Raw genomic sequence first — 27,209 nt, forward strand, 5'->3', positions numbered from 1 at the left:
TCTAGCGTAGCGAGTTCTCTCCCCCCTCCACCCCTCCCACTACTCTCTCTCAAACTTGATTGTAGCATTGGCACTACTGGGGAGAGGGAAGATGGATGAAATTAATGTCTGCGTACAGTGGGTCTGTAGATGAAGGCAGACGAAACTGCCGGATGGGGAGCTGGAGCTCACCCCCACGGTCCCTCCTGCCCTGTCTCATCCATAGGAACGGACCCGAGTGGCCCTCCTGGAGACGCTCTATGAGGAGCTCCACATCCACAGCCAATCCATGATGGGCCTGGGTGGCGACGAGGACAAGATGGAGAACGGCGGTGGTGGAGGAGGCTTTTTTGAGTCTTTCAAGGTGAAGGGCTGGAGTCTGCCTGGGCTCAAGGGATCCTGAGCTCAGGGTGATGGGCAAGGAGTGGGCCAGGGTCTTGGGGTCAGTAGTGGAGGTAGAGCTGTCCACAAGCCCATCCTAGGCTCTGGAGCTTCATGGTGGAGGCTCAGCTAGAGGTGGGATGACTGATGGGGCTGGGGTGGGTAGACTTCAGGTTCAGGGTGTGCTTAGACTTGGAGATGTAGACTGTCCCTTGGGCTGTCTAAGGCTGAGAAAAGCATGAAATGTAGGACTCTGGCTTAAAGGCTGGAGTAGAGACCTAGGCTTGGGGGAGGGCCTCCTGGACACCCCTGGGTAGCTACTCCTGGTGCCATGGGTGGGGGCTGTCAAGTTGGCAGGCACCAGCGAGGGGGGGGGGAGAGGCCTCTGTGTGGAGTGAGGGGCCGTCATAGAAGGAGCTGGGCCGCGGTCTCCCTGTGTGGACTGAGGGGCCGTCATAGAAGGAGCTGGGCCGCGGTCTCCCTGGAGTTAGGAGCACATCCTTCCTGGCTCTGCCACTTCCCAGCGTGTACCTCCCCTGAGCCTCAGTTTCTCCATGTGGTGAGTGTGGTATTGGGGTCATAATCACTGGCCGTACAGTCGTTTTTAAGTTGTTATGCAGCAGCTGGGGGAGTGTACTGGTGAGTTACAGAGTGAAAGCAGAGGAGGAAAGTCAGTTCCCTTTCCTCTTTGAATGAGCCTGAGCTCAGCTGCAGGGCCCCTGGCAGTAGGCACAAGAACTGCCCATCCTCACTTGCCCAGCCAGGAGTTAGCTTTACCCAGGGAAACTCCAGAGCAGGAGCTTTGGGTTTGCATAAGGAGATTAGCCCAGCTTTCTGAAAGGGACACAGAAAGAAGCCTGGACAGCCCTGTCTCTGCCTGCCAGAGAAGGGGAGCGGTGGACTGAGCCCCCGTCCACAGTGTGCTTTGTGAGGAGGGCTGCAGTTGCCTTGCGTTGGTACATGCCATACAGGGGACCTAGATGAGGTCCTAGCATTTCTCGGAGGCAGCAGTCATCGCTAAGGACATACACTTCTTCATATGGGCTCAAGGCCCACCCCTGCCTCAGTTTCTCATGTGTAGTGTGGGCATAAGGAGTATTAAGTGGCAGTGAGTATGAAGTACTGAGCTTATAGCATTCAATATAGAATGTTTGGAAAGGACAAGGAAGGGGGAGGGAAGAGAAAAAAGAAGAGGAAGCAAAGGAAAGGAGACTTTGGAAGATTCCAGAAGGAAGGAAACAGGTTTGTCCGGGGCTTCTGTCTTCACCTGGTAATGACTCAGTATCTCCTACCATTCTCACCGTCACAGCAGAGGAGACTCTGCCCACAGATCTTAGGAGGCTAGAGGCTCAGAGAGGTAAAGTGGCTTTTTCAATACCTTGTATGAACCCACCTGCCTTTTACATGGCACATAGGGAAACTGAGGTGTCACCAGGGCTGGGGACTCCCGAGGGTCACCCTGTGAGTAGTATTGGTGGGGAAGGGACCAGATGTCTGGGCTCCTGGACTTGTACCCTAGGAAGCTGTGTCTCTCTCCCTGCCCCCACCCTACCCCCCTGCTTACGTGCACAGAGAGTCATCCGGAGCCGCAGTCAGTCTATGGACGCCATGGGCCTGAGCAGCAAGAAGCCCAGCACAGTGTCCACCAGCCACAGCGGGAGCTTCACGCCCAACAACCCTGACCTAGCCAAGGCCGCTGGAATAGTGAGTGCCCCTCCCCTCCCCGGGCCCTCTGTGCTCCTGGCTCCTGAGTGTGGCCCCCACCTCCCTCTAGTGCCCTGCTGTCCGTGAGCCCATCCTGGGCCCTGGACTTTACCTAGCCACAGATGTCCATTGTGGATCAAGTGTCCCAGCTGGGACATGTGTGAGGAAACCCTGCAGCCTTTTGGCCCTGTCCTTCTCCTGGCCCTTTACTCTTTGTTGTGACTTCCTGTAGCCTCTGCATCTATTCTTTATTCACTGTCCGTTGTGTGCTGGGAACTGGGCTGCTGTGTGGGCATCTTCTGTCCAACCCGGAGTCTCTGAAAGTACCTACTGTGTGTCAGGACTTGGGCTGCTGTGTGGACATGCACTCTGAGCATCTGTGTGCTGCTGTGTGAGCACCTACTGTATGTCAGGAAATGGACTGCTGTGTGGGCATCTACTCTGTGAGCACCTACTGTGTGGCCAGCCCTGGGCTGCTATGTGAGCACCTACTGTGTGTCTGGACCTGGGCTTTTGTGTGAGCACAAGATGCGCGCTAGGCCCTGGGTATCGGTGAACACCTCCTGTGTGTAAGGAATCCCCTCCTACTATGTGTTCGCAGCAGTCAGGCCGCCTATGGTTGTGGCTGTGTATCATGTGTCAGGATCCTGGCTTCTATGTGGGCTTCTCCTGACTGAGCCCCCACTGTGTGATCACTGACTGTCTGCCAGGCCCTGTGGGAGTCGGCCAGGAACTGAGTGCTGGGCTGACAGGAGAACCAGGCCTGTATCCTGAGCTGGCTGGTTTGCACCACCTACTGGCCGCCCCAGACATTGCGCCTATTGCTCGGCTTCCCATTTATTCCTCCCTCTGTCCCTCCTTCCATCCATCCATCTATCCATTTATTCACACATTCATTCACTATTCATCCAGCCTTTCATTCTTCTACTTCTCCATCCAGTCACCCCACTCATCCATCCTCCTGCTTACCCATCCATTTGTCTGTTCATCCATCCATCCATTAATACAGCCATCTGTTCCTCCACACAAACATCCATTTTCCTCCAACATTCATCTATCCACCCACCCACCCACTCACTCCATTGTTTCATCCATTCTTCTACCCACTCACCCTTCCACCGATCCATCCATCATATATCTAGATATGCATTCACACAACCATCCGTTCTTCTACCTCTCCATCCATCCTTCAGCCTCTACCCATTTGTCTAGTCATATATCCATTCATCACCCATCTAGCCATCCATCCACCCACCCACCCTTCCCTTAGGATTGTCTGCTGCATGCAATGCCCTGTGCTCAGTGCTGTGAGGCTGTGTCGGTGGCAGGAGGCAAGCCCCTCCCGCACACTTGTAGTGTGGTCTGGTCTGGCCAGGGGAGCAAGGTGAGCCCTCTGCTGTGCAGCAGTCCCCAGTCCCAGCCCAGAGCAGCCGCTCCCTTCCTTCTCACGGAGTGTCCCAGCCTCCTGTGGGTGGCTCTGGAGGGGCCCCAGGGTCAGGGCCAGGCCAGCAGCACCCACCATGGCAGTAACCAGAGCCATTTCTGTTTTTGTTTTTGCACACCTCCCTTTCTTCATGTTGCCCTCTTGTTCTGTATTCTCTCTGTCTTCCCTCTTTACCCTGTTTCCTCCTACTTGCCCTTTGCTTTTCTTCCCCATCCTGTACTTGTTTGCTCACATCCTTCTTCCCTGTTTTCCACTCTTCTCACATTTCTTACCCCTCCTCCCTACCCTTCCTTCCCACCTGTCTCTCACCCTCACTCCTTGGCCCCTCTGTGTCCCGATGTTTCTGACCCTGTCCCTTGGTTTTCCTGTCTCCTGTCACACCTCTCTTCCATCCTCACATTTCCCTTCCCACCTGGCTCTCCCATTTCCTTGTTTCTGTCTTTCCTTCTCCCCCCCTCTTTTTCTCTCTGTCTCTGTCTCTCTGACTCTCTCTCTGCCCCTGCCCTGTGCTGCTTGCCAGTCATTGCTTATTCCTGGGAAAAGTGCAAGTAGATTCGGACGCCGGGGCAGTGCCATAGGCATAGGAAGCGTGGAAGAGGTTGTCGTCCGCGGGGTGCCGGCTCTGGAGGCTGCCTGCACGCGCTGCTCTCTGCTCACTCAGGATGGAGGCCATATTGGGGACGTGGCCCCTTCCCCTGGGATAGGCCCAAGGGTGTGCAGGGTGGGGTGCCACCAGCTTGGTGGCACTCACTCAGCATCTGCTTTGGGGCTTGATACCTGGGCCAGAGCCAGTGGCCCTTGCCAGGGGCTACTGGCCCTGACTTGGCCCCTGGGACCCTGGCCCAGTCCCTGCCAGGATCCGGTACCCAAAGACCTTCTGCCTTCCTGCACGTCCCCCAATATTGCCGGTTCTGCATGGAGTACCATCCCTCCTTTGCCTTGACTCCCCGCCCCACCGTGAACTGGCCAGGGGTCTAGCCCTCTATGCCTCCCCGGGCTGCCTCTGCCTCCCCCAGGAGCTGGCAGCATGGCTCTGGTACCTGGATATCCTACTGTGGTTTGTGTGCAAACAGAGGGCCTCACTACAGCCTGCTGGGCTAGAGCCTCCTCTGCCCATGTGAGGACTCGGAGGGTACAGGCCTGGCTTGGGCTGGTACCCTGCTCCTCTTCCACCCTCGCCTACAGCTCCCGACAAGCCTAGCTGGAGGGCTGGCTGTTCTGAGCATTTGGCTCCTCCCTTCCGTTCCAGTGGCTGCACCAAACCATCAGACAGAGACCCAGCTCCTCCTGCTGTGTGATCTCAGGAGGGGCCCTGACCCTCTCTAGACCTTTTCACCCCAGGCACCTGCCTTGGAAATGCACACTTTCTCTGGGTCCTCCTTGCTTATGACTTCTGCCTTACCTCGGGGCTGGGAGGGTGGGAACAGCCGGGCCCCAGGGCGGTGGGAGGCACTGCTGCTCCTGGGCAGGTGGCACTGAGTTGGGGGGCCTCTCCCTGCAGTCACTGATTGTCCCCGGGAAGAGCCCCACGAGGAAGAAGTCAGGCCCGTTCGGCTCCCGCCGCAGTAGCGCCATCGGCATTGAGAACATCCAGGAGGTACAGGAGAAGAGGTGGGTGACTCCTTCCGGCCCCCCTAGCCTCTGCTTCCTCTCCAGTGTCATTTCCATGTCAGCCTCCTAGCCTGCTCAGCAGATGTGCTGGCTGTCTGGTTTCAGGTCTCAGGGCCCCGTATCCACCATACATTTGCGAAGGGCAGAGCTGGGATTGGAGCTCCGCTCTCTCTGGAGCCAGCAGCACACTTTCTGCTGCTAGTTGAGCCATCAGTGCCAGCCTGCAGCAGGCCACAGGGTAAAAGGGGTCATTGAGTCTGTGTAAACAGGGTGGGGTAAAATTGAGCATGGAGATACCTCTGGAACACAAAAGCAGGTTCTGGGGTGAGTCCTGTCTTCCCCACACTAGGGCTGTGTGGCTCTGGACAAGTCACTGTACAGCTCCGAGACTTTTAGTCCCAATGTGCATCCTGGGATAGGAGATCAGTGTGGGGTTGCTATACATTGCAGCAGGGGCCTCTTGAAATCACTGCGCCCCTCCCCCCAGGCAAGCCCCCAGTTTCTCCTCTGAGAGCCCTTCTAGGTTCCTTTGGGAGGTCATAGTGACTGCGTTCGTGTGTCCCCATGGGCGGCCAGCTAGTTGGAGCTGGCAGGATGCAGCGTTCCCATGACTAGTGCTCATGCCTGGGCCTGCTGCCCCAATGCCAGGCCTGATGCTGAGTCCCCACTGTCTCCATGTACCCCACAGAGAAAGCCCTCCAGCCGGCCAGAAGACCCCAGATAGCGGGCACGCCTCACAGGAGCCCAAGTCAGAGAATTCTTCCACCCAGAGCTCCCCGGAGATGCCCACGACCAAGAACAGGTTGGGCTCTGCGTCCACTGGGCTGGGTAGCAGGCTCATCCCTTTTAGGCCTGGGGACCTGAACACTGCATGAAGGCCTTGTGGCAGCGTGGAGGGCAGGAGGGAGGGGAGGCTGGGTTCCTCAGCTGCTTGTTTGAGCCCCTCATTCATGCCAGACCCTTGCAAGCCCTGTAGAGTTGCCCCTCCCCTCAAACATTATTAGCCCTTTCCAGATGCTGAGGAGAGGAGGAGGGCAGGGGTGCATGATGGGGGTTAGGGATACACTCCATAGGTATTCAGGGAGGGCATCTCCAAGGGTTGGCACTGGAATTGAGATCAAGTGAAGAATCACCCATGCTGGGACTGGCCTCACAGAGAGAGGAGACAGTTACCAGAGACTCAGCCAGCAAATGAGGCATGCCTGATGCCAAAGGAGTGTGGGGCTGAGCACAGCAGCTGTCTGAGTGCTAGCAGGAAGGAGTGAGCAGGGGCTATATGAGTGCTCTAACTTCCACACTGAGACAGATGTGAAGATGGAAGGGGAGTGTGTGTGTTTGTGTGTGTGTGTGTGTGTGGCCTTGAACTCAGGGTACTGCCCTTGATATGTTTTTTTTTTTCTCAAGGTTAGCACTCTATTGTCAGTTGTGGGACTTGAACTCAGGGCCTAGGATTTGTTCCTGAGCATCTTTGAGTTCAGGGCCAGCACTCTACCACTTTGAGCCTCAGTGCCACTTCCAGATTTTGAGTGGTCAATTGGAGATAAGAGTGTATGGGGAGGGGCTGGGAGTTTGGCCTAGTGGTAAGAGTACTTGCCTAGCATGCATGAAGACCTGGGTTCGATTCCTCAGCACCCCACATACATAGAAAAAGCCAGAAGTGGTGGTGTGGCTCAAGTGGTAGAGTGCCACAGGACTGGCAAAAAAAAAAAAAAAAAAAAGAGTCTATGTGGGGACTTTTCTGTTTGGGCTGGCTTCAAACCAGGATCCTCAGATCTCAGCCTCCTGAATAGCTAAGATTATAGGTGTGAGCCACCCATGTCCAGCTAAGTTAGCCCTCTTACCAAGTGAGCCACACATTTCCAGCCGTGTGTGTGTGTGTATGTGTGTGTGTTTCATTGGAGAGAAGCCTCCTGAGTAGCTAGGATTACAGACATGCTCCACTGGCAGCCAGTGGAAGATTTTTAATCAGGAGAGCCATATTTTTAAATGTTGGTTGTGATGCCGTGTAGAGAGTGGCTGGCCATGGCAGGACCCAAGGCACAGAGGCCAGAGGAGGCTGCTTCTCCCTGGGGCTGGGATCAGCAGGGGAAGAGCACTGGCTGGAGAGTCAGGCAGGGAAACAAAGGCAGGAAATGGAACAAGAAACAGGCGTAGAGCCAAAGGGACTGAGCTTTGAAAGATAAACTTTTTTTTTTTTTGCCAGTCATGGAGGTTGAACCCAGGGCCTGGGCACTGTCCTTGCACACTTTTTGCTCAAGGCTAGCACTCTGCAACTTGAGCCACAACACCACTTCCAGCTTTTTCTATGTATGTAGTATGGAGGAATCGAACCCAGGGCTTTGTGCATGTGAGGCGAGCACTCTACCACTAGGCTATGCTCCCAGCCCAACAAACTTTTTTTTAATTGGAGAGAAGGAATGAGACTCCAGGATAGAAAGGCAAGGGCTCTGAGCATGAAATCAAATTGTGAGAGGTCAAGAGTGGGTTGTGGGAGTCCCTGAGCCCAAATTCCTGTTCTTCCACTTGGACTGGGTATCCAAGCTTCTGTGCCTCCGCGTCTCCTTATCTACAAGATTCGACTTACAATGATGGCAATAACTTGGTAACCAAGGAAACACCTAGATGGCTGCCAGTGGTGGCTCTGTCCATCCCTGTCACTGAGTATGTAGGCAATTGAGTGTGATCTGGGAGCAGCGGGGAGCCATGAGATCACTGAGCTGAGGAAGGACTTGTGTCCTCCACCCTGGGGGAGGCCTGGGGGCTTAGGGGCTCTGTGGTGCTTGGATGGCTGTGGGCTGCGCCTCTGGGCAGGGAGAGGCCGGGAGGGCTGGCTGCTGGCTGACAGCGCTGTCTGCGGCAGGGTGGACACGGCTGCCCAGAGAGCGGAAGTGCTGAAGGACTTCTCCCGCTCCTCGTCCAGCGCCAGCAGCTTCACAAGTGTGGTGGAGGAGACGGAGGGCATGGATGGGGAGGACACAGGCTTGGTGAGCTGCCCGAGGGGCTGAGGGCCTAGCCAGGGGACTCGGCACTTCTCTGGAGGTGCTCTGGGAAGAAACACAAGGCTGGCTGAGGCTGAAATGTGGTTGGGGGAGACACTACTCCTAGCCATGATGCCAGTGAACTTTGCCCTCCTTCAAAGCCATCTGCAGCCCCCCACCCCCGTACTGTCTTCATCTTTGGCCCACGGAAGATGAGATTGCCTTCCCCCCAGGTCCCATCCATCATCACTTCAGCTGCTCTGCGCCTCTGTGCAGGCTCACTTGACACCTTGGCCTTTGCACATGCATCTTTCCTGTCTGGAACACCTTTCCTGCCTCCTTCCTCCTCTGCTGTGCTGACTCTTACACCCATTTTTTCCTGGTCTCACCTTTTCCTCCTGAAAGCTTTACTGTGATTTTCTGGTCCAGGAGTGACAGCAGCTCTGTCTTGTGTTCTTCCAGAGCCCTGCCTGGCCAACACCTTGTGTTATTCCTTCTGTGAGCACCTGTCTCTTGCCTGGCCCTGTTCTGGAATTGCAAAGAACCATGTGGCCTGAGGCTCTCCCCACCTGCATTTGTGGGGCAGTGCATAGTCTGCTGTCCTAGACTATAGGCTCCCCAAGGCCAGGTCCTGGACCTCTAGCCCAGTAGCCTGGCTCACGAAACTACACACAAGCAAGTGTCACGTAGATGAGCAGAGGCGAGCACCCCAGCTCCTCTGCCTCCCTGGAGCTTAGTTTTCAGAGGGCGAGGGTCCTCTGTGAGTGGGGCTGCTCTCCCTCCTCCCCAGGAGAGCGTGTCATCCTCGGGGACCCCCCACAAGCGGGACTCCTTCCTCTACAGCACGTGGCTGGAGGACAGCGTCAGCACCACGAGCGGGGGCAGCTCCCCAGGTAGGGTGGCAGCCACTCCTGGGAGGGAGTGGTCAGGGTGCAGAGGGCACACCATGCCCCAGAGGTGTAGTGGGTGGGTCATTGTCCTGGGCAGTTTTGTGTCAGACGTCAGGGGCTGGCAAGGATCTGAGTTGGGTCATGGTCCCTTGGGGAGGGACAGGTGTCTACCCCTGACCCATCCATGACGCCCTGAGCAGCTCGTGAGTGGATTTCCCTGCCCTATCCCCAGGCCCCTCGCGGTCACCCCATCCAGATGCTGGCAAGTCAGGAGACCCCGCATGTCCTGAGATCAAGATCCAGCTGGAAGCCTCTGAGCAGCCCTCGCCCCCACTGGTAGGAGCAGAAGCCTGAGGAGCCCTACAGGAGGGTGGCAAGCTGTGGTTAGGTGTCGAGGGTCCCCAGGAGGCTGGACACACCGGTGATGTGTGCTTCCCTGTCTCCTGCCTCCCCTTTCACCTGTCCTGCACCTGCCTCTGGCCACCATCTCTCCGCACAGGGCTGTTAGCCGGCCATCTGCAGGAAGGTAGACAGAAGGTCAGCTGCGTGGACTGGGAGGGGGTGGGGGCTGCCCTGGGTGATGGCTGAATCTCCTGACTCAGTTTCCTCATCCAGCAGTGGGGCTCATGATACTCCTGAGGTGCTGGGAGGACTTGATGGACTGGAGGGGTTTGGTGGTCCTGGGGCAGTAAGGGTAGACAGAGCAGAGGCCAGTCCTCTGAGGATGGCCCTCCCACCTGCTGTCCCCTGCCTTGAGGTATCCTGTCCCCTCTCCCTGCAGATGAGGCCACAGAAGCACAAGGTGAAGATGTTGTGTCAAGCCCAGGCTCGAGGCCCGCGGCTTCCCCAGCCCCCCCTCAGCCCACCCATCTGGGCTGTCTCTGCAGGGCAGAGCCATCCAGAGCTGGGGCTGGGGCGCTGCTGGCATCATCCCCACCCCAGGCTGGGGTCTGGGTTTGGAAAGGGATCAGTCAGTCGGATTGAGACTGCAAGTCAGGCATGACCCCACCCTGGGCATCTCTGGGGGCCCCTCTGGAGTCAGGAGGAGAGACAGGAGAGGAAGAAGAAGAGCTCAGTGAATGCAGAGCCCGGCATAGGAGCCTCGGATGGGCGGTGTGCAGAGCGAGCCCTGGGCTGGGAGTGTTGGCTTCTGTCTGGAGTCTGCTGTGTGACTATGGGCAAACAATTCACCTTTTCTGGGTATCTGCTGAAAATGGCGGCGGTTCTGCCAGAGGTGGCTGAAGACTGTGATTTGGACCTGCCCCGACAAGGTTACGTCTCTCCCCATTCGCTCAGCCCCCTTCCTGAGGTCCCTGAGGCCACCTGTGGGCGGAGGGGCTGGGAGCTAGCTGGGCTTGTTGCCCCTGCTCTGCCACAGTTCTGCCGAGTCCTTGTCCACTGCCTACATGTGACAGACCAGGCCCCCCTGTGGGGTGGGGACAGCCCTGGCCTCTCAGCCAGCACCCAGCTTAACCCCTGTCACCATGCTCCCGATCACTCTAGGCTGAGGGGTCTCAGCAGGCCCTGAGTGAGGTCTCGCCACCCCTACCCACCCCCACCCCCAACCCCCGTGGAGGAGCCCGCCAGGCACAGCTGCTGTGAGCCCGTGTCATCGTGTGCGTCCTCCCTCACTGTAGGTGCCACGCCAAAGGCCAGCCCCCGTGGCCATGTGTGTCAGTAACAGTTGTACAAAATAAATTCTATTTATCGCTATTGTACCTAGAGTTGGGCCTGGCTTTGTGTGAACCTTGTCCACACTGACCGCAGACATGGCCAGGGTAGGCCAGGTGGAGGCACCGGCCTGTCCTGTCTGAGCTGCTGAGTGTGGATCACCTCCAAGGCCAAATCCCAGGGCCTGTGGCCATCAGCTGTGGCTTCTTCCCACCGCCCTGTTCTTTCCCCACCTCATTCTGCTCCCCCAAGAGGAAGGCTCCGGCTCTGGAGTTGGGCAGACCTGCGTTTAAGTCTTGCCACCTTCTCTTCTTAGCTGGTGGTATGGAGAAACATTGTAGTTTCTCTGAGTCTCTTGGTTTATCTTTGGAAATAAGGGCATGCGAGCCAGTGCCTCCTTTCTAATATTGTGACACTGAGGATTTCCCTTTGGTGGCCACCAGGGGTCACCAGGGGACCGCTAAGCAGGACAACAGAGGTGGACAGGGCCTGGGATGAGCGAGTAAAGTCTAACCTTCCCACCCCCCCACCCCCCAGCTCACAGTACACAACACTATAGGGCAGAGAATGGGGGGGCTCTCTTGTGTGTATAGGTGTGGGCAGTGTTCCTACAGGGAGAAAATGCGCAGAGGCACTGGGCCTGGGCTGAGAAGGTAGCCAACAGTTGTGAAAGGTAAGAAGGCCATGACATAAGGGACAAGGAAAGAGGCAGGATGAATTCAGGGGCTATCCAGCCTTGCATGCCATGCTTGGGGCTTTATGCTGAGAACAGTGAGGAGCCATAGAAAGACTCAATGACTAGCTGAAGCTAGGGATTAGCTGAGCAGGGGCAGCAGAGAGAGGAAGGGACCAAGGAGATTGGTGCTAGGGACAGAGGATGGATGGCAGGTGGAAAAGCAGGAGCCAAAGAGCTGATGGCTGTGCAGCTGAAGGAGGATGTGAGAAGATGCTGGAGGTTCTGCCTGAGTGTTGGCCCAGGGAGTGGGCTAATTCTCTGGAAGAGGACCATGGGAAGAGCAGGTTTCAAGAGCAGGCTAGGGGACATTCGATTTAGGGGTAGGCTTCACAGGGTCAGCCATTACTTTCAGACAGCTTGTTAAGCTCTCTGTCCTCAGAGGAGTAGGCGCCCAAGGTGACCTGGGGCTCTCCAGGGCATGCCATGCTTTTCCTGACAGAGCCCTCCTGTGACCCTCAGAGGCTTCAGGCCACCCAAAGCCCATGACTCACACCCAAACCCAGCTCTGCCCAACAGGGCTTGGCGCCAGGCAGCCTGGCTCAGTGCTCCCATCCCCACTAACCTCCTCGCAGTTCCCTGGGCCAGCACCCAGCAGCCAAGCTCTGGGGTGCTCTCCGCTGCAGCCTCCCCTCTACCCCCCAGGGCCACTGCAGCTACAGTCACCAGCTTACAGCTTCCTGGCTGTTGGTTGAGTTCATTCATCTAATGATGTGGCTGTCCGCGCTGCCACTTCCTCCTCTGCATAGCAAGGAAGCCAGCAGCCCTGCCTTGTTGGTACCTGGTGTGGGGGGTCACTGGGCACAGCCTCACCCAGTTCTTGGTGCAGCTAGAGAGACAGTGGGCTCATAAAGGCAGAGAGGTGCGATTCATCTTTAGCAGGGAGCCTGTTAACAAACCTCCAGGGAGGTGAATCGTTTTTAGTTGAAGCTCACTGCATGCAGAACACAAATGAGGGCCGGACCAGCACAGATTCTTAGACCCAAGGCTTGGGCATGGCTGGTAGGCAGATTCCTCCCTAGGCTTTAGCATCCCAGGTTTCCAGCCCTTCCCACAGAACTGCCCCACAGCAGAAAGCCCTGCTGGGATGGGCACAGGTGGGCAGTTGGCAAGCAGGCCTGCCCCACCACTCCTCACTGGGCTATGTGAAGCCCCGCAGTCCACAGTCCAGCCCAGCACCCCTATTCCCCGGGCTCCTAGGTGGGGCCCGGAGAGGCTGGGGACACATCTGGCCTCCGGGATCAAAGCATCCAGCACTGTTTCTCTTGTTCCTGTGCCAGCTGTGCGCCCGCCCTGGGTTCTGAGGTGAGGAGGGCGAGCCGGGACACCATCCCAAGGCTGGAATTAGGGCTTGGGAGAGGGGCACAGGTTCCAGGAAGTACTAGGCTCTATTTGAAATAACTCTGGTAGTGGAAACAGCTGCTACATGTTTCTGCAGATGCAAAAGAAGGAGCCAGTGAGGGTGTCTGGCTGGTGCGCCATCTCATCTCCCTGTCCTCCAGTGAGGACCTCCTCGCTCTCCTGTCTGCCTCTTTACCTGTGAAACAGACAAGCTCCCTACCGGTGGCAACCAGACCTCTAAGGTGCTTTGCATGGTACCTCTACCTGGCATAGATAGAACCCACGCTCCAAATGAGCGTTGCCTGCCCCCTGCAGGCAGGATGTCCGAGGATGTCCATAACCAACCTCTGGTTGTCAGACATGGCTGCAGGCCCAGCCGGCCAAGGGCCAGGGGCTGGGACCTGGATGTTCTCTTCTGCTCAGGGGGTGCTCAGCCAAAGACCCTGGAATGTGGACACCCCTCCCGCCCTCTCGGGCCTGCCCTACCAAAGGGACAACCCAGGACAGCGCCTCCTGAAATAACCAGAGCTGGTTAGCGAGGCTAATTTTAAAAGCCACTCTGGCTGCTCCATGGGCCCTTCTGGGAAGGCATGAATGTCCCTGTGTAAGCCCCTGGGAGGGGCTCAGCATGGACTCACACCCCTGCTCTTCAAAGCTGGACACCCCAAGCTGCTTCCCGATGAGCTTTGGGATTCAGGGACTCAAGCTCCCCTCTACTCCGGTCCACCCAGGCAAACCCTGGGCCTCTCCCAACTCTCCTCATTGCTCTTGTGCCCTGAAGCAGCTAGGGGAGGGGGCCTAAGCCCCCTGTCTCTCCATCTTGGCCCTCTCTTCTCTGTCTCCATGCCTGTCTCTGATGCTTTTGGTCTCTTTTGCTCTCTCTGGGCCCATCCCCCAGGGAGGAGCTGGACACAACATTCTTCATGGTCCATAAGCTGGGCGGTATAGCCAGGTGGTGGTGGGTGGGATCTACCTGGGGCCAAGACTGCAGGTGGGGTTGGTGGGGAGGGAGGATAACAGTCCTGGGGCCAAGAAGAGCTGTAACCAAGCGGGCAGGGGCCATGTCCAGGCATGAGCTGGGCCATCTGGTCAGGCAGGGGGCCAGCAGGAGGAATGAGTGCAGGGGGGAGGGAGACCAGACTTTAGCAAATAGAAACAGACGGTACCCAGTTAAATTTGAATGTCAGATAAACAAGGAATCATTTTTAGTTTAAGTATACCTCATGCAATATTTGAGACATACTTATATAGCAAAAAATTATGCCTTGTTTACCTGACATTCAAATTGAACCGGGCGTCTTGTGTTTTATCTGGCACCCCCAGTCCAGGGTGGCTGCGGGAGCACGGGGAGGCTTCTCAGGGGCAGCCGAGTCTGCAGGCCAGTCAGATGGGGGAGCACCACTCACCTGGAAGCTCTCAATTTTCAAGGGAGGGCACAGACCTTGGGGAGCTGCTGCAACCGTAGTTGACATCACCCTCTCAGTCTCAGAGCTGGCACATAGTGGGAGCCCCATACATGTTTATAGAATCAACGCATCTCTGTGAGGTAAAGGGAACATGGCCAGAATGGAGCTCCGACACCCTACCTCCCAAAATTCTTAGGAGCCAATTGGAATGTTCACTGCTCCCAGCCATGAGAATCCTAAATCTTGGAAGTTGGGGATACTTGTCTCTTGGGAGATGAGATTTGGACCTTTACCCCATGGCCCATTGAACTCAGCTGCTTCCCTAGAGCAGGGCAACTAGAGAGAGTCCTGGAGGCCTTGTAAAGCTCCCCAAGGACCAAGTCCCTTAAACAGTCTATTCGTCCACCCATCCATTCATCCATTCATCTATACATCCATCTGTTCACTCATACATCTACCCATCTACCCATCCATGCATCTATCCTCCATCTATCCATCTACTCATCCACCCATCCACCTATACATCATCCATTCATGCATTTACTCATCCATCCATCATCCAGCCAGCCAGCCACCATTATCCACCCACCCACTCAGCATCCCCCATGCATCAACCGATCCCTGCATCCATTCATCCATCCATCAGCCATCCTCCCTCTTATCTACCCATTCATTCATCCATCCTTCACTCTTCCATTCACCTACCCACCCTTTCACCCAGTCATCCATCCATCCACCCATCCTCTTGCCAACTCAGTCCCTTCACATTTTCCTGGGCCTCCTGCTGAAGAGAGTGGGCAGCTCATCTAGCCCCACAGGGACACCTGAGCTGTGGTGCCTCTGGCACTGCCACTGCTCTTTATTATCAGGCCAAGGCTCCCTAGGGGAGGGCTGGGGGCAGTGTAGCCTGTGATCACACTAGAAGCCTGCCTTCTCTGGGGATTGCCACCTTCATAGCCCTTTTTTTCAGGGAAGGCCATAGGCTCTATTAGGTCCTATGCTTCAACATACTGCCGTAAATTCTTCAGAGAAAGCAGAGGGTGGGACAAAGCTTGGGGTTCAAGCTCTCTTCACCTGGATCCTCCTGCCTTGGTTTCCCCAGAGTGCAGCAAAGGGGCAGGGCTGGACGGGCCTCTGTGTGTCATCTGGTTAGTAACGTTTTAGCGCTGAGCCTATAATCACAGCTGTCCAGGGGAAGAACCAACCCAGCGTTTCTTTAAATTGGGCTCTAATTGTGGCTTTTAGTGGAGTCAGATGGGCCCCGTCCCCCCAGCTGGTGTGAATCAGCGAGGTTGTCCTGGCCTGCCCTGCCAGGCCCAGGACCCCCCGGGGCCTGTTCTGGCTCCCCTGGAGCCAGCGATGGGGCCATGGCTGGCGGGCCAATGTCTCCCAGGGACCTGCTTTGCTCCCTGGCTGGTCTGAGCACTTTGTATCCGGGGAACTGTGTCATCTTACCCTGGGAGTCAGCAGTTCTGGGGACATTTTTGTAAAGGAAGAGACGCAATGAACTCAGTCACTCTCCCTGAGCTGGGGTACTGCAGAGTCTAGACTTGAACCCAGCTCTGCCTGATTCCAGGGCTTTACTCTAGACTTGGAGCTGAGCAGATGCATATCTCAGCCCAAGCCTCTCTCCAAGGGTCACCTGAGTCCCCATGGTAGCCTCTCCACCCACATCTGCTCACAGCTGTCTGCCCTTTCCCCCCTGGTAAACCAGCTTCCTCCCCTTTGCCTTTCCTGCACTGCTAGCCTCCTTCCCACAGCTTGGGGCTGGGTGCCAACTCCCTGGTCCCAGGCCCATCCCCCAGAACTGGGAGCTGGGAGTGGGGCGTGGGGAGTGGAGCCTGGGTAGCTCCCTCCTCAGGCAGGCGGGCAGGCAGGAGCCTGTGGTTCCCTGTTTGTTCTGGAGATCCCAGCCGCTTCCCCAAGGAGACAGCCAGTGGTTCCCAGACCACGGCCCCTCAGGCGGATCCAGACCACGGCTGGACAGCCTGGGAGTGCTGCCCACCGGCCCCGCCAGGCTCCACCAGGCCCTGGCGCTGGGTGGTCTGGGTAGAGGCCAGGGAGGCCTCGGTCCTGGCCACAGACAGAGCAGGAGCCACGACCAGAGCCAGGCTCAAGGCTGTCCTGTGGGGAACCCAGAAGAGTCCCCAAGGCCAGGGATGGGCTGGACATGGAACGATGGGAAGCATTGGTTGGGGTGACTGAGCCCCAATTCTTGAGTGTGGGGGCCTCAAGCAGAGACCTACTTCTCTTTAGGAATACCACTGATGGTTGTGACACAGTCCAAGTTGGCTCTCACTGGTGTCCACATTCAAGCTCCTAACATGGTCAAAACTGGCCCAGATGACCTGGATCCCAGCCCCATCTCCTCTGGGCCTCAGTTTCTCCATATGTACAATAAGCAGGGACCGGACTCCATGCCTGGCAGGGCCTCCAGCCGGGTCCTCCTGAGATGGAGTAGACAGCTCAAGCTACAAGGGTCTCCCTTGTTTCTAAGAGTATTCTCTGAGCCTCCTCCCTGTCCTATGTCAGGCTGCTATCAAGAACTCCCTCCCCCTTCCAAAGCCTTCTGCTCTCCAGGTAAACACCCTGGAGTTGGGAAGGGCTGCTGTAGGCTTTAGGGGATGAAAAACCCTGACCCCAGCTCTCTGTGACCTTGGCTATGTCACCATCTATCTGCTCACAGCTCTAAATGCCTCCAGTGACCCTGTCTGCCAGCTGTGCTCCCAGCTGCTCCACCCCAAGCCCAGGGGCACCGCCACTCTAATGGGACCCATCTGGTCCCCCAGTCTCCTTCTCATGTCCATAAAGGGTAACCAGGCCAAAAGCTGGGGGTGGGAGATTCCTGATTTTCCTGTTTATCCCACCCTCTGCATCCTCACTGGCTTCAGCTTCCCAGACATGTCTAGGATCCAGCTCCTTCCTGCCACCAGCCCTCTGGGCTTGGACAGCCACTGCTATCTCCAGCTTCATGACAGAAGGGCTTCCAGCCCGTGTGGAAGCTTGAGCCAACTCCCCAGAGCACAGGTGGTCACGTCTCTCCATGCTTCTGTCTGTTCAGGGCTCTCAGCAGCCACCAGAAAGAGCCACCAGAAAGACTCCAGAGGGAAGGAAGAATTAGTGGCAGGGGGTGGTGGAAGGCTGAATGCGCAGGGGCTGGGGACCTGAGACTCGTGGAACCAGCTGCCAACCACAGTCAGGTCAGGAGGGCATTTGCCAGGGGGGTAAGAGGGAGCTCCCCCCACCCCCCCGGCCACTTTCATTATGTGGCTTCCACTTGGTGTCTGAGCTTTTCGGAGCTGCCTTTCTCTCAGGAAACCCATTTCAATCCCGAGCCTTCTGCGGATACGTGTGTGGGGGTGTGTGGATGTGTGTGTAAAAAGACTCTCGAGAGAAGGGGGTTCAGGGAAGACATAGGGCCCATTTGGTACCCAATGTGCCCAGATTGGGCAGGTATTGGACAGCAGGTGCAGGGATCCTGAAGCCCCCTTCCTGGCATGACAAGGGCTCAACTACAGATGCCACAGACACCCAGTTCTAGGCCCCTTGGGGCTGTTAGTGACTCCCACAGACACTGAGCCTCCAGGTGGACCACGGTTTGCGGCTGGCCCTGCCCACCGCAGAGGACACGCAGCAGGATGAAAGCCTAGGCTCCACGTTGCTTGGCTCCAGGTCCTGGCTCGGGCCCTCATTAGTGACTTCTGTTAAGTGACCACATTTCTGCTTCCATTTGTTCATCTGCAAAATGGGGATAATAACAGGCCTGGCCTCTGAGGGTGGGAGGGAGGAAAATGAATCCGGGTGTGCTATGAGCCACGTAGGGACTGTGCCTGGGGCCCAGGGGACATCACAGTGGACAGCACAGCCACCATGGTGTCTACGTGTGTGCTTCTGCGCCACCAGGAATTGAAACCTCAGTTCCAGCAGGCGGAGGGGAAGGGGAGGAGGGGTGACTCTGGTTGTGACCTAGCCTGGCCAGCTCTGCCGCTCTGCTGGTGGCCTGAGTGCCCACCCTGTTTAAGGGTCATACAGAGACCATCCTGGGGAGCTGGGAAAGGGCCTGGCTCCATGATGAGGGCAGGACAAGCATGAGGAGATGGCCCAGAAGAAGGCCACACAGGAACCTCAGCCCAAATCCTCTTCTGAGCCCTTAATCCTTTCCCTCAGATCAGGGGCTGGATCTTGGTGGGAGGTCCTCGGTGGGGTTAATTATAAACATTGCTGTGTGGGGCTCACCCCGCTCGTTGCAGGGCTCTCAGGGGGCACTCTCAGGAGCCCACAGTTCTGTGGCTGGTAGGGCTAGGTGGTTTTCCTCAGGGAGATTATCACCTCTGAAGCGAAGGGGGAACGTGGACTGGCAGACCTAGCTTCGACTTCCCGCTGTCATCTGCCAGCCTCCCTGTTGAGCCCTCAAGTTTCCGTCTGTAAGTGGGAAGATAATCTGACCGCCTCACAGGATGATGGGAAGGGAGCAAAGTACAGCCTTGCCACCCTATCTGGGGACTTAGTATGGGGTGTAGACCATAGATACAGTTACAGTTGCCTCCTGCTGTGCATCCTGGGGCATTTGATTTTTAAATGTCCAGTCCCTGAGCTGATCCAGCTTCCGTTTTGTTTTTTAATTCACAGCTTGGACTCTGTCCCTTAGCTCTTTTTGCCCAAGGCTGGCTCACCTCTTGAGCCACAGCTCCAATTCCAGCTTTTGGGTGGCAAACTGGAGATAAAAGTCTCATGGGCTTTCCTGCCTGGGCTGGCTTTGAACCACAGTCCTTAGGTCTCAGTTTCCTGAGTCACTAGGATTACAGGCATGAGCCACAGTGGCCCAGTTTCCTTCTAACTTCTTAGTTTTTTTTTTGTTCTGGGGCTTGAACTCAGGGTTTGGGCACTGTCCTTGGGCTTTCTCAAAACTAGCGCTCTACCACTTGAGCCATCATGCCATTTCTGGCTTTTTCTGTGTATGTGGTACCAAGGAATCAAACCCAGGGCTTTGGCATGTTAAGCAAGCACTCTACCTATCTATCACTAGGCCAAGCTCCCAGCCCCCTTCTAACTTCTTAGAATGGCCTCTGAGGTTCCCCTGCCATGTCTGCCAGCTCACCTCTCCCCTTGCTTCCTTCTGAATTCCTCTCTGCCCCTCATGTCCTAAGCTCCCCCCACCCTCCAAGCCTCTGCTTGGCCATTGTCTTCTCTGCCCTGCCTCTCTGTGCCTGCTTGTCTTGCTCCCTTCCTGTCGCCACAGCTCCTTGCCTCCCACACACAGAGTGGTCTCTGTTATGAGACAGGAGCTTGAGCATGGAGTCTGGGCTTGTTCCCCACTCTTTCCTATGCCAGGCACACTCAGGGATGCCCCAGGCCATGGGTTCAGCCTCCGATCTTACCCTCCATCCCCCACCTCTGGGCAGAGTTGAGGGAGCTCATGCTAGAATATTGGGAAAACCAAGGACTGAGATAAACTAGGGAGTCCCACCCCCTTGCTAGGCCGCTGCCTTCAGCTCTGACTTGACCACTGTCCTGCTGAGATGTGAGGGTCCACTGCTAGCTGCACTTTTTTTTTTTCAAAAGGAATCATAGACATAAAAACCTATGACTGTATAGACATAATGTTTTATTTCATAAATTAATATGTTTCTATGACATACAAACCCTTAGCCTAATTTTGATTAAGTTCTAAAAACTAAGTCCCAGTGATTGTATATAGAGAGTCCCTTCTTGTCATTTGAAATATGATGTAAAAATCAATGTTAATAAATTGTTTAATAAAAAAAAAGGAATCCACAAAAGATTCCAGGGGTACATTTGATCCTAGCCAAAAGACTGAGCAGCACTACAGGATCTCAGTGTTTTGAGGACATAGTGAAGAACCCATGTCTGGGAAATGTGTATTAGATTGTCCCTCATCATCCGCGGAGCTGACTCCCTAAGCAAGGGTAAGGTGTTTTTTTTTTTGCGGGGGGGGGTTGTTTGTTTGTTTTGGTCTGTTGTGGGGCTTGAACTCTGGGCCTGGGCACTGTCCCTGAACTCTTCAGCTCAACACTAACACTCTACTAATTGAGCCACAGTGCCACTTCTGGTTTTCTGGTGGTTAATTGGAGATAAGAGTCTGTCAGGCGGCTGTGGTGGCACAGGCCAGTAATCAACAAGGAGGATGAGGCAGGAGGATCATGAGTTTGAGACCAACCTGGGCTACATCTTTAGGGCTGGGAGTTTGGCCTAGTGGTAAGAGTGCTTGCCTAGCATGCATGAAGACCCGGGTTCCATTTCTTGTTACCACACACATAGAAAAGGCCAGAAGTGGTGCCGTGGCTCAAGTGAAAGAGCTCTAGCCCTGAGTTCAAGCCCCAGGACTGGCAAAAATAAATAAATAAGTAAAAATAAAAAGTTTCTCGGACTTTTCCTGCCTGGGCTGCCTTTGAACCATGATCCTCAGATCTCAGCCTCCTGAGTAGCTAGGATTACAGGCGTGAGTCACCGGCACAGAAAGGGGAAATTTTGTCCCTCAGAAACATAGTGAGTGGATGAATCCATGAGATGCTTATCCCAAGTTACCACAATTTCAAATACCTTGTAGTGCTCGGGACAGCCCCACCACAGAGTATCTGGTTTCTAGTGTCAGTGGCGCCAAACATGAGAACCAGTCAGAAACTACATTTCCCAGACTGCACTGCATCTAGGTGGCCTTTTGAACAAGTCTTCCAATGGACTCGGAGTGGGCATCATGGAGATCTAGAGAAAAATGATTCTTGGTTCTTCCATGAAGACAGACAGGGCCTGAAGAGGCCAGAAGCACTCAGAGGAGGAGGCAGAGCTGAGGGTCCCAGTCTCTCCTGGACAGGGATACTGCCAAATGGATTCTGACACGAGGTGTGATGGTGCACAGCACTTGGGAGGCTAAAGCAATAGAATCCTAAGTTCAAGGCCAGCCTGAGCTGAGTTCCAAATCAACCTGAGCTGCACAGCAAAATCTCCTCATGAAATAAGAAAGGAAGGAAGGAGGGGAGAAAGGGAGGGAAGAAGGGATTCTTATTGTGTGAAATGAAATCACTGAGGTTTCTAGATTTATCTTTTTGTTGGTGGTGGTTGTGGGGCTTGAATTCTGGGCCTGGATGCTGTCCCTGAGCTCTTCAGCTCAAGGCTAACACTACCACCTGAGCCACAGCGCCACTTCCTCTAGAGTTATCTTTAACAGCTAAATCCTGTCTGCAGAGACAAACAGGGCTGTCTCCGTGAATAGAAAAGGGTCTGTCAGTTCCTCTTTGGACTTCCTTGTGAGTGTGAATGGCTGACTGCCACCTACGGTGTCCAGCTCCACAGCAATGGGTGTTGGAGCAGAAGCTGAGACCCCCTCCTAGACCCTGGCTCACACTAGACTTAGGGTGCGGAGAGATGAGTGGCTCAGGGGTGTGTGTCCTGGTGCCCTGGGGCAGTGGAGGCCCAGCGTCCTGGGTGCTTGGTTCTTACAGGACACACCTGCCAATGGCTGTAGAAGCTCCTCATTCCCAACGTGTCCCCATTGCTCACTGTATGGTGGACACTAGGCTAGGTGGGAGGTCAGGGACATTGACCTTGTCTGGATCCATAGGACCAAGAAAGCGATACGGCCATGGTGTGGGCCTCATGGCTGACTCAGCCTAGCATTACACCCAGCACAAGGCCTGAGTTTTCCCTCAGCCCTTAAACAGGCAGGTGGGAGGGGCCAGCTCATTCTCCCTGCAACCTTTAGCCAATGAGGGATGAGAGTTCAGGAGGAAATAGCAGCAGCCCCTTACCTTGGCGTTGAACTGTTCAGTGTATTCTTACATCTCCTGGCTTCTCCAGAGGATGGAGCCCCACTGCTTGCCTCCTGTGGCAGCCCAAGATGACCCTTCCTTTTCTGCTTCTGCTCCTACATGTCTCAACTGGCACTTGCTGGGTTCCTCTTACAAGCAACTGCTACTCAATACCTTCTCCAAAGTCGGCCTTTGGCGGGAAACACAATCTGAGATACAGCATATAGGGTTTGTAGGTTTGTTTGTTTGTTTGGTTTTTTTTTTGCCAGTCCTGGCTTGAACTCAGGGCCTGAGCATTATCCTTGGGCGTTCTCAAGGCTAGAGCTCGACCACTTGAGCCACAGAACCACTTCTGACTTTTTTTCTATGTATTTGGTACCGAGGAATCGAACCCAGGGCTTTGTGCCTGCTAAGCAAGTACTTTATCACTAGGCCAAACTCCCCGCCCCAGGGGCTTGTGTTTTTTAAAGATCCACTGCTTAGCCAAGTGGAGGTGACTCAAGCCCCTCATCCCAACTGCTTGGAGATCAAGGGATCATAATTCAAGGCCAGCCTGGTCCTAAGAGTTTGAGATTCCTTCTCAACCAATGGCTGGATACGATGGTGGACTTGTATGTCACCTCAGCATCAAGTAGAAGCACAAATAGGAGGATCAAAGTCCAGACCAGCTTGGGTAATAGAGCAAGACCCCTTTTGGAAAATAGCCAGCACGTAAGAGGAGTGGTGGAATGTAGGAGACAAGAGGGGTAAGTGGGGGCGGGGTGTAAGAGCGCCTGCTAAATGAGCATGAGGTCCTGAGTGCAAACCCTAGTACAATGAAAAAAAAAGTCTTAAGTGCTTATATGTGAGTTTAAGGAGCTCTTTGGGAAAAAGTAGCAGAGAGAGAACAAACATTTAAGTTAAAGGTAGATATCTAGTCTATTGAAAATGTATGCCTGTGAATCTTTTTATTTTATTTTATTTTATTAAATCCCATCCTTAGCTTCTGCTTCCCTTTTTGCCAGGACTATGATAAATGTGATGGAGGATTCTCTTTGGACATTGGGTTTCTCATCTTCCCTCATTCACGTTTAATTGGTGTGTACCATACATGAGTCATTAGCATTGGCGGGGACTGGCGGGCAGGGGTTTGGAAATGGAGTGTAAACAAGCAAAGGATGTCATTAAGTTCAGGAACTCTGGAATGACAAATCTGGAGTGAAATCCTCGCTCCACCGGGTCCTGACAACCATGTCACCTCCCACGCTCTTGGTGTCCTCGTTTATGAATGTGGGCATTGCTCCTTCCCAGCGAGGGTTCAGTGAAACAAATTTGCACAGATCACAATCACAGCTTGGTGTTGGGGAAATGAGCTATGTGAATTTAGAAACATTGTGTCTCTCTGAGGCTTTCTTCTTTTTTGTGGGTTATGGGGCTTGAACTCTGGGCCTGGGCAGTGTCCCTGAGCTCTTCAAGGCTACTGCCCTACCCCTTGAGCCCCAGCCCCACTTCCCGTTTTTCTAGTGGTTAATTGGTGATGAGTCTACTTTAGTGCCGGGGCTGGTTTGGGACAGCGATTCTCAGATCTCAGCCTCCTGAGTTGCTAGCATTATAGACTTCAGCCATCTGTCCACCTCTTGGGGCTTTCAATGAGACAGAAGCAGCAAACTTGGGAAGTTTCATGTATCCCGTACCAGGAGCCATCCTGGGCCCAGCCTGCATGTGTCCAGCTAACAGATTGAGTGTTCAGTGCTTGCTGAGTGAGCAGCAATGTGGGCCAGAGTACATGGTGTGGTTTGTGGGTGCCATGCAGCAGGGGTTTGTGGCCCTGGGATCTTCCCTATGGTGGGTTTGGAGTACAGGACACTGTTTTCATCCTGGAAGTGGGTTCTCTCCCATTCCACATATCAGGACACGGTGACACAAAGCCACTTGTCCATACCCATGCAGAGAATGAGTATCCAGCAGGAGGTCCAGCCATCCCTGCCCAACCCCCTCCCCTGGCCCCCAGTCTAGTTCTTCCCCAAAGAAATGAGCTTATTTCGGTCTCTTTCACATTGACCACAGACTCAGTTCTCTCCTCAGAAATATTTGGAAAGTTTTATTTAAGTGTTTTGTGTTCTCTTTTAACCAACACCAAAAGGAGAAAGTTATTTTTTGTTGTTGTTTTTTTGTGCCTTTTTTTTCTTTTTTTTTTTTTTTTCCTTTTTTTTGCCATTCCAAACAGGAGAGTGTCTTCAGACAGGAGTTGGCATGTGTGTTCAGAGCTGGGCAGTATGTGCCCGCCAGGCTGTGCTTCCGAGCCTGGCCACTTCCGGGGGTGGGGAAGGTGAGGGGGGGGGAGAGAACAGCCAGACTCCCGCTGGCTTCCTGCACCCCCTTGCAGGGAGCGAGCGACACCCCTCATAGAGACCTAGTTTTCCCTGCACAGAGGGCTGAGCTTGGGGTTCAGGGCAGAAGCATGGGGGAACCTGGTGGTTCCAGGAGGGGGAGAGTGGAATGGGAAGATGAGATCTGGAATGTTCCATGTCTGGAGAAGTATATTTGGTAGAAAAATAAGATGCTTTGAGGACTTCTGTAGACTGTGCTCTGCCCCGCAAAGAAACCTACCCTGTTGGCCAAAGGGCCTTGAAGAAGGGGCAAAGGCTGAAGCCAGGAATGGGTCTGGGCCACACAGGAGTCCAGAGGGAGAGCAAGGCAGGTGGCAGACTTTGGTTCCTGGGCCCTCCCAGCCCCCAATCTGGCAGCTACAGAGGCCGTGGAGACCTGGGCCTCCCGCCTTTGAGGTGTGGGCCGCCAGCCACGGGCAGCACTGGATGGGGAAGCTGGACATGTGTCTTGGGCTCATGGATGCCCAGGGCCTGGGCCCTCAGACCAGGCTGATGAAGAGGAGCAGCGCCAGCAGGGGCAGCAGGGGCCCAGGAGCAGGGCTGCCCGCCACGCTTGCCCAGGCGCAGTGGTCCAGGTTGGCCCCGATGCAGGAGGCGTATGCCATCACGTGGGGGATGTAGTTCTGCTCGTGGACGCCATGCAGCAGGTGCGCCATGGGGCCCTTGGCAAAGACAGCCACGTCCTCCCCTCCGTGGGTCTCGTGGCGCAGGGGCACGGCAGACTGGGCCTGGTAGTTGTTGTGAGCTATGGGTTAGAAGAACAACACAGCTGAGGGTCTGACAGGACCCGGGTCAACCTCCTGCCTGGGTTGGCCTCAATGCCTTTGTTCCCAGAAGAGGAAACAGAGACTCAGTGCTCACAGGAAGTGCTCAGTACACAGGAGTCAAACTCAAATCTGCCAGACATAGAAGTTTATACCCTTCACCACCCTATAGAGCAATACCTCATCTGGAATAGTTAATGGGAAGGGCGTCCTGGGACTCCACATGGGGAGGGGCCCAGGGAATGCTGGAGACACTGAGAACAAGTGCATGCCCAACAATGTGGACTTGAGAACCAGTGGGTTGGATTATTACATTGCCAGCAAAGTGAGGGCAACACATCAGGTTCCTACCCATGTCAAGCACTGAACCAAGGTCACCAGGACTCATTGCAGCCTTCAGGCTCAAGTCCCCTTTCAGGGAGGATGCTGAAGCTGAAGCTGACAAAGGCGAAGGTCACAGAGCTACTAAATTACAGAAGCAGATTCAAATTGAGGTTGTGCTGATTGAAGTTTGGGCTCCAGGGACCGAGACTGACCACATCCTCATATTCCGTCCTTACCATAGTCCACCATGGAGACGTTTTCTCGCTCGCCACCCACCACCTTGTAGCCAGGCCCATTCCCATACAGGATAGCTGTGAAGGGCTTCTTGTCCGTGTCACTCACCATGGGAGCCAGCCCTGTGTAAGAAAGAGGCCAGAGCCCATGTTGTAGAACTGAAGGCAGTTTCACCTCCCAGATCAGTGTCTGCTTTGGTTACCCCAAAGTTTCTTTGTGAACCTCAAATCACCTCCATGACTTTCAAGCCTGAGATGCTTTAACCTCTGTTCTCCAGCATTATCTGCACTCACATCCATACAACATCCATCCATGCATCCATGCATCTGTCCATCCATCCATCCATCCATCCATCCATCCATCCATCCATCTGTTCATCCATCTGTCCATCTATCCATCTGTTGACCCAACCATCCATCCAACCATCCATGCATCCATCCATCTGTCCATCCATCCATCCATCCATCCATCCATCCATCCATCCATCCATCCATCCGTTCATCCATTTGTCCATCTATCCATCTGTTGACCTAACCATCCATCCAACCATCCATCCATCCATCCACCTACCCACCCATCCATTCATCTGTCCATCTATCTGACTGTCCATCCATCTATGCATCTGCTTATTCACATTTTTATCCATCTGTCTACCCATGAATCTAGCTAATTATGCATGTATCTACCTCTTCTTCTTCAATGCATCTCTGACCTCTCTATACTCTGTCCATCTTCCATGCCACCGCCCATCAACCCAGTTGTACTCCACTCTTTCCACCTCATCCTGTGCTCTCTACCTGCCATCCATACCTTGACCCCAGCTCTGTTCTCAGTTTCTACTGTAATGCTGGCTTGCCTGTTCTCCCCCTCCATGGAGGCCCACCTACCAAAGATAGAGTTGCCCCGGGGGGTGTAGCCACCAAAAGTGAAGACGTGAGAATGGTCAGCTGTGACCACGGTCAGCGTGTCTTCCAGAGACGTCAGGTCACCTGCTCGCCCAATCGCCCGGTCCATCTCTACTGCCTCGTGCAGTGCCTGCTTGGCCTTGCCCTCATGGTGTCCGTGGTCAATTCTGCCTCCTTGAGACATCAAGGCAAAGACCTTGGATGAGGGGCAAGGGGAGGCTGGTCTACCCTAGGACCCTGTCACTGGTGTTCCCTTAGTAGGAGAAGAAAGGGACCTTCACCAGGAACTGCTTGCACTAGGAGAAGACTGTACAGCCAGTCCACTGCTGATCTGCCAGCCGAAGAGCCTGGACCATCCAGCCTCCCTCCACTCTTAGTGCTCCCCCTCCTCCTTGACTTAAGGGAGGAAGGGAAGGGGAGCACGGCCAAGTCCCTACTCTGTGTTGGTTTCATGCGGTGTGTGTGTGCGTGCGTGCGTGCGTGCGTGCGTGCGTGCGTGTGTGTGTGTGTGTTGGGAGGCGGGGTAGTAGTGGAGCTTAAACTCAGGCTGAGCTTTTTCACTTAAGGCTAGTGCTACTTCTATTTTCTGGTGGTTATTTGGAGACAAAAGTCTCACAGACTTTCCTGCCTGGGCTGGCTTCGAACTATGATTCAGCCTCCTGAGTAGTTAGGATTCCAGGCCTAAGATTACAGTTAGGATTACACTTAG

General features: G+C 54.8%; 2 protein-coding genes across 16 annotated transcripts in view; one reads left to right on the top strand and one right to left on the bottom strand.

Annotated features, from left to right (window-relative positions):
* Rap1gap (RAP1 GTPase activating protein) overlaps window positions 1–9,945 on the top strand; it is a 61,057-nt gene extending 51,112 nt beyond the window's left edge. For 4 of the 11 annotated variants that reach the window (XM_090335629.1, XM_090335618.1, XM_090335620.1 and 1 more), the window contains 11 exons: window positions 206–343; window positions 1,933–2,064; window positions 3,335–3,448; window positions 4,029–4,106; window positions 5,010–5,119; window positions 5,808–5,921; window positions 7,980–8,103; window positions 8,888–8,990; window positions 9,220–9,323; window positions 9,487–9,524; window positions 9,769–9,945. In XM_090335629.1, coding sequence (XP_090191755.1) covers window positions 206–343; window positions 1,933–2,064; window positions 3,335–3,448; window positions 4,029–4,106; window positions 5,010–5,119; window positions 5,808–5,921; window positions 7,980–8,103; window positions 8,888–8,990; window positions 9,220–9,323; window positions 9,487–9,495 — 1,026 coding nt within the window. In that variant the 3' untranslated portion in view covers window positions 9,496–9,524; window positions 9,769–9,945. Of the gene's footprint in view, window positions 1–205; window positions 344–1,932; window positions 2,065–3,334; window positions 3,449–4,028; window positions 4,107–5,009; window positions 5,120–5,807; window positions 5,922–7,979; window positions 8,104–8,887; window positions 8,991–9,219; window positions 9,324–9,486; window positions 9,530–9,768 lie in introns of those variants that run through there. The other 7 variants (XM_090335622.1, XM_090335625.1, XM_090335623.1 and 4 more) reach the window with 5 other exon arrangements.
* A 14,011-nt stretch (window positions 9,946–23,956) lies between these two features.
* Window positions 23,957–27,209, bottom strand: part of Alpl (alkaline phosphatase, biomineralization associated) — a 56,592-nt gene continuing 53,339 nt past the window's right edge. For all 5 annotated transcript variants that reach the window (XM_090335631.1, XM_090335634.1, XM_090335630.1 and 2 more), the window contains 3 exons: window positions 26,483–26,674; window positions 25,598–25,717; window positions 23,957–25,018 (listed from right to left, as the gene is read on the bottom strand). In XM_090335631.1, the coding sequence (XP_090191757.1) occupies window positions 24,753–25,018; window positions 25,598–25,717; window positions 26,483–26,674 (578 nt within the window). In that variant the 3' untranslated portion in view covers window positions 23,957–24,752. The remainder of the gene's footprint in view (window positions 25,019–25,597; window positions 25,718–26,482; window positions 26,675–27,209) is intronic.

Source organism: Megascapheus bottae, chromosome 6 (assembly GCF_031878675.1).
Source record: "Megascapheus bottae isolate mThoBot1 chromosome 6, mThoBot2.hap1, whole genome shotgun sequence".
Taxonomy (NCBI): Eukaryota; Metazoa; Chordata; class Mammalia; order Rodentia; family Geomyidae; genus Megascapheus; species Megascapheus bottae.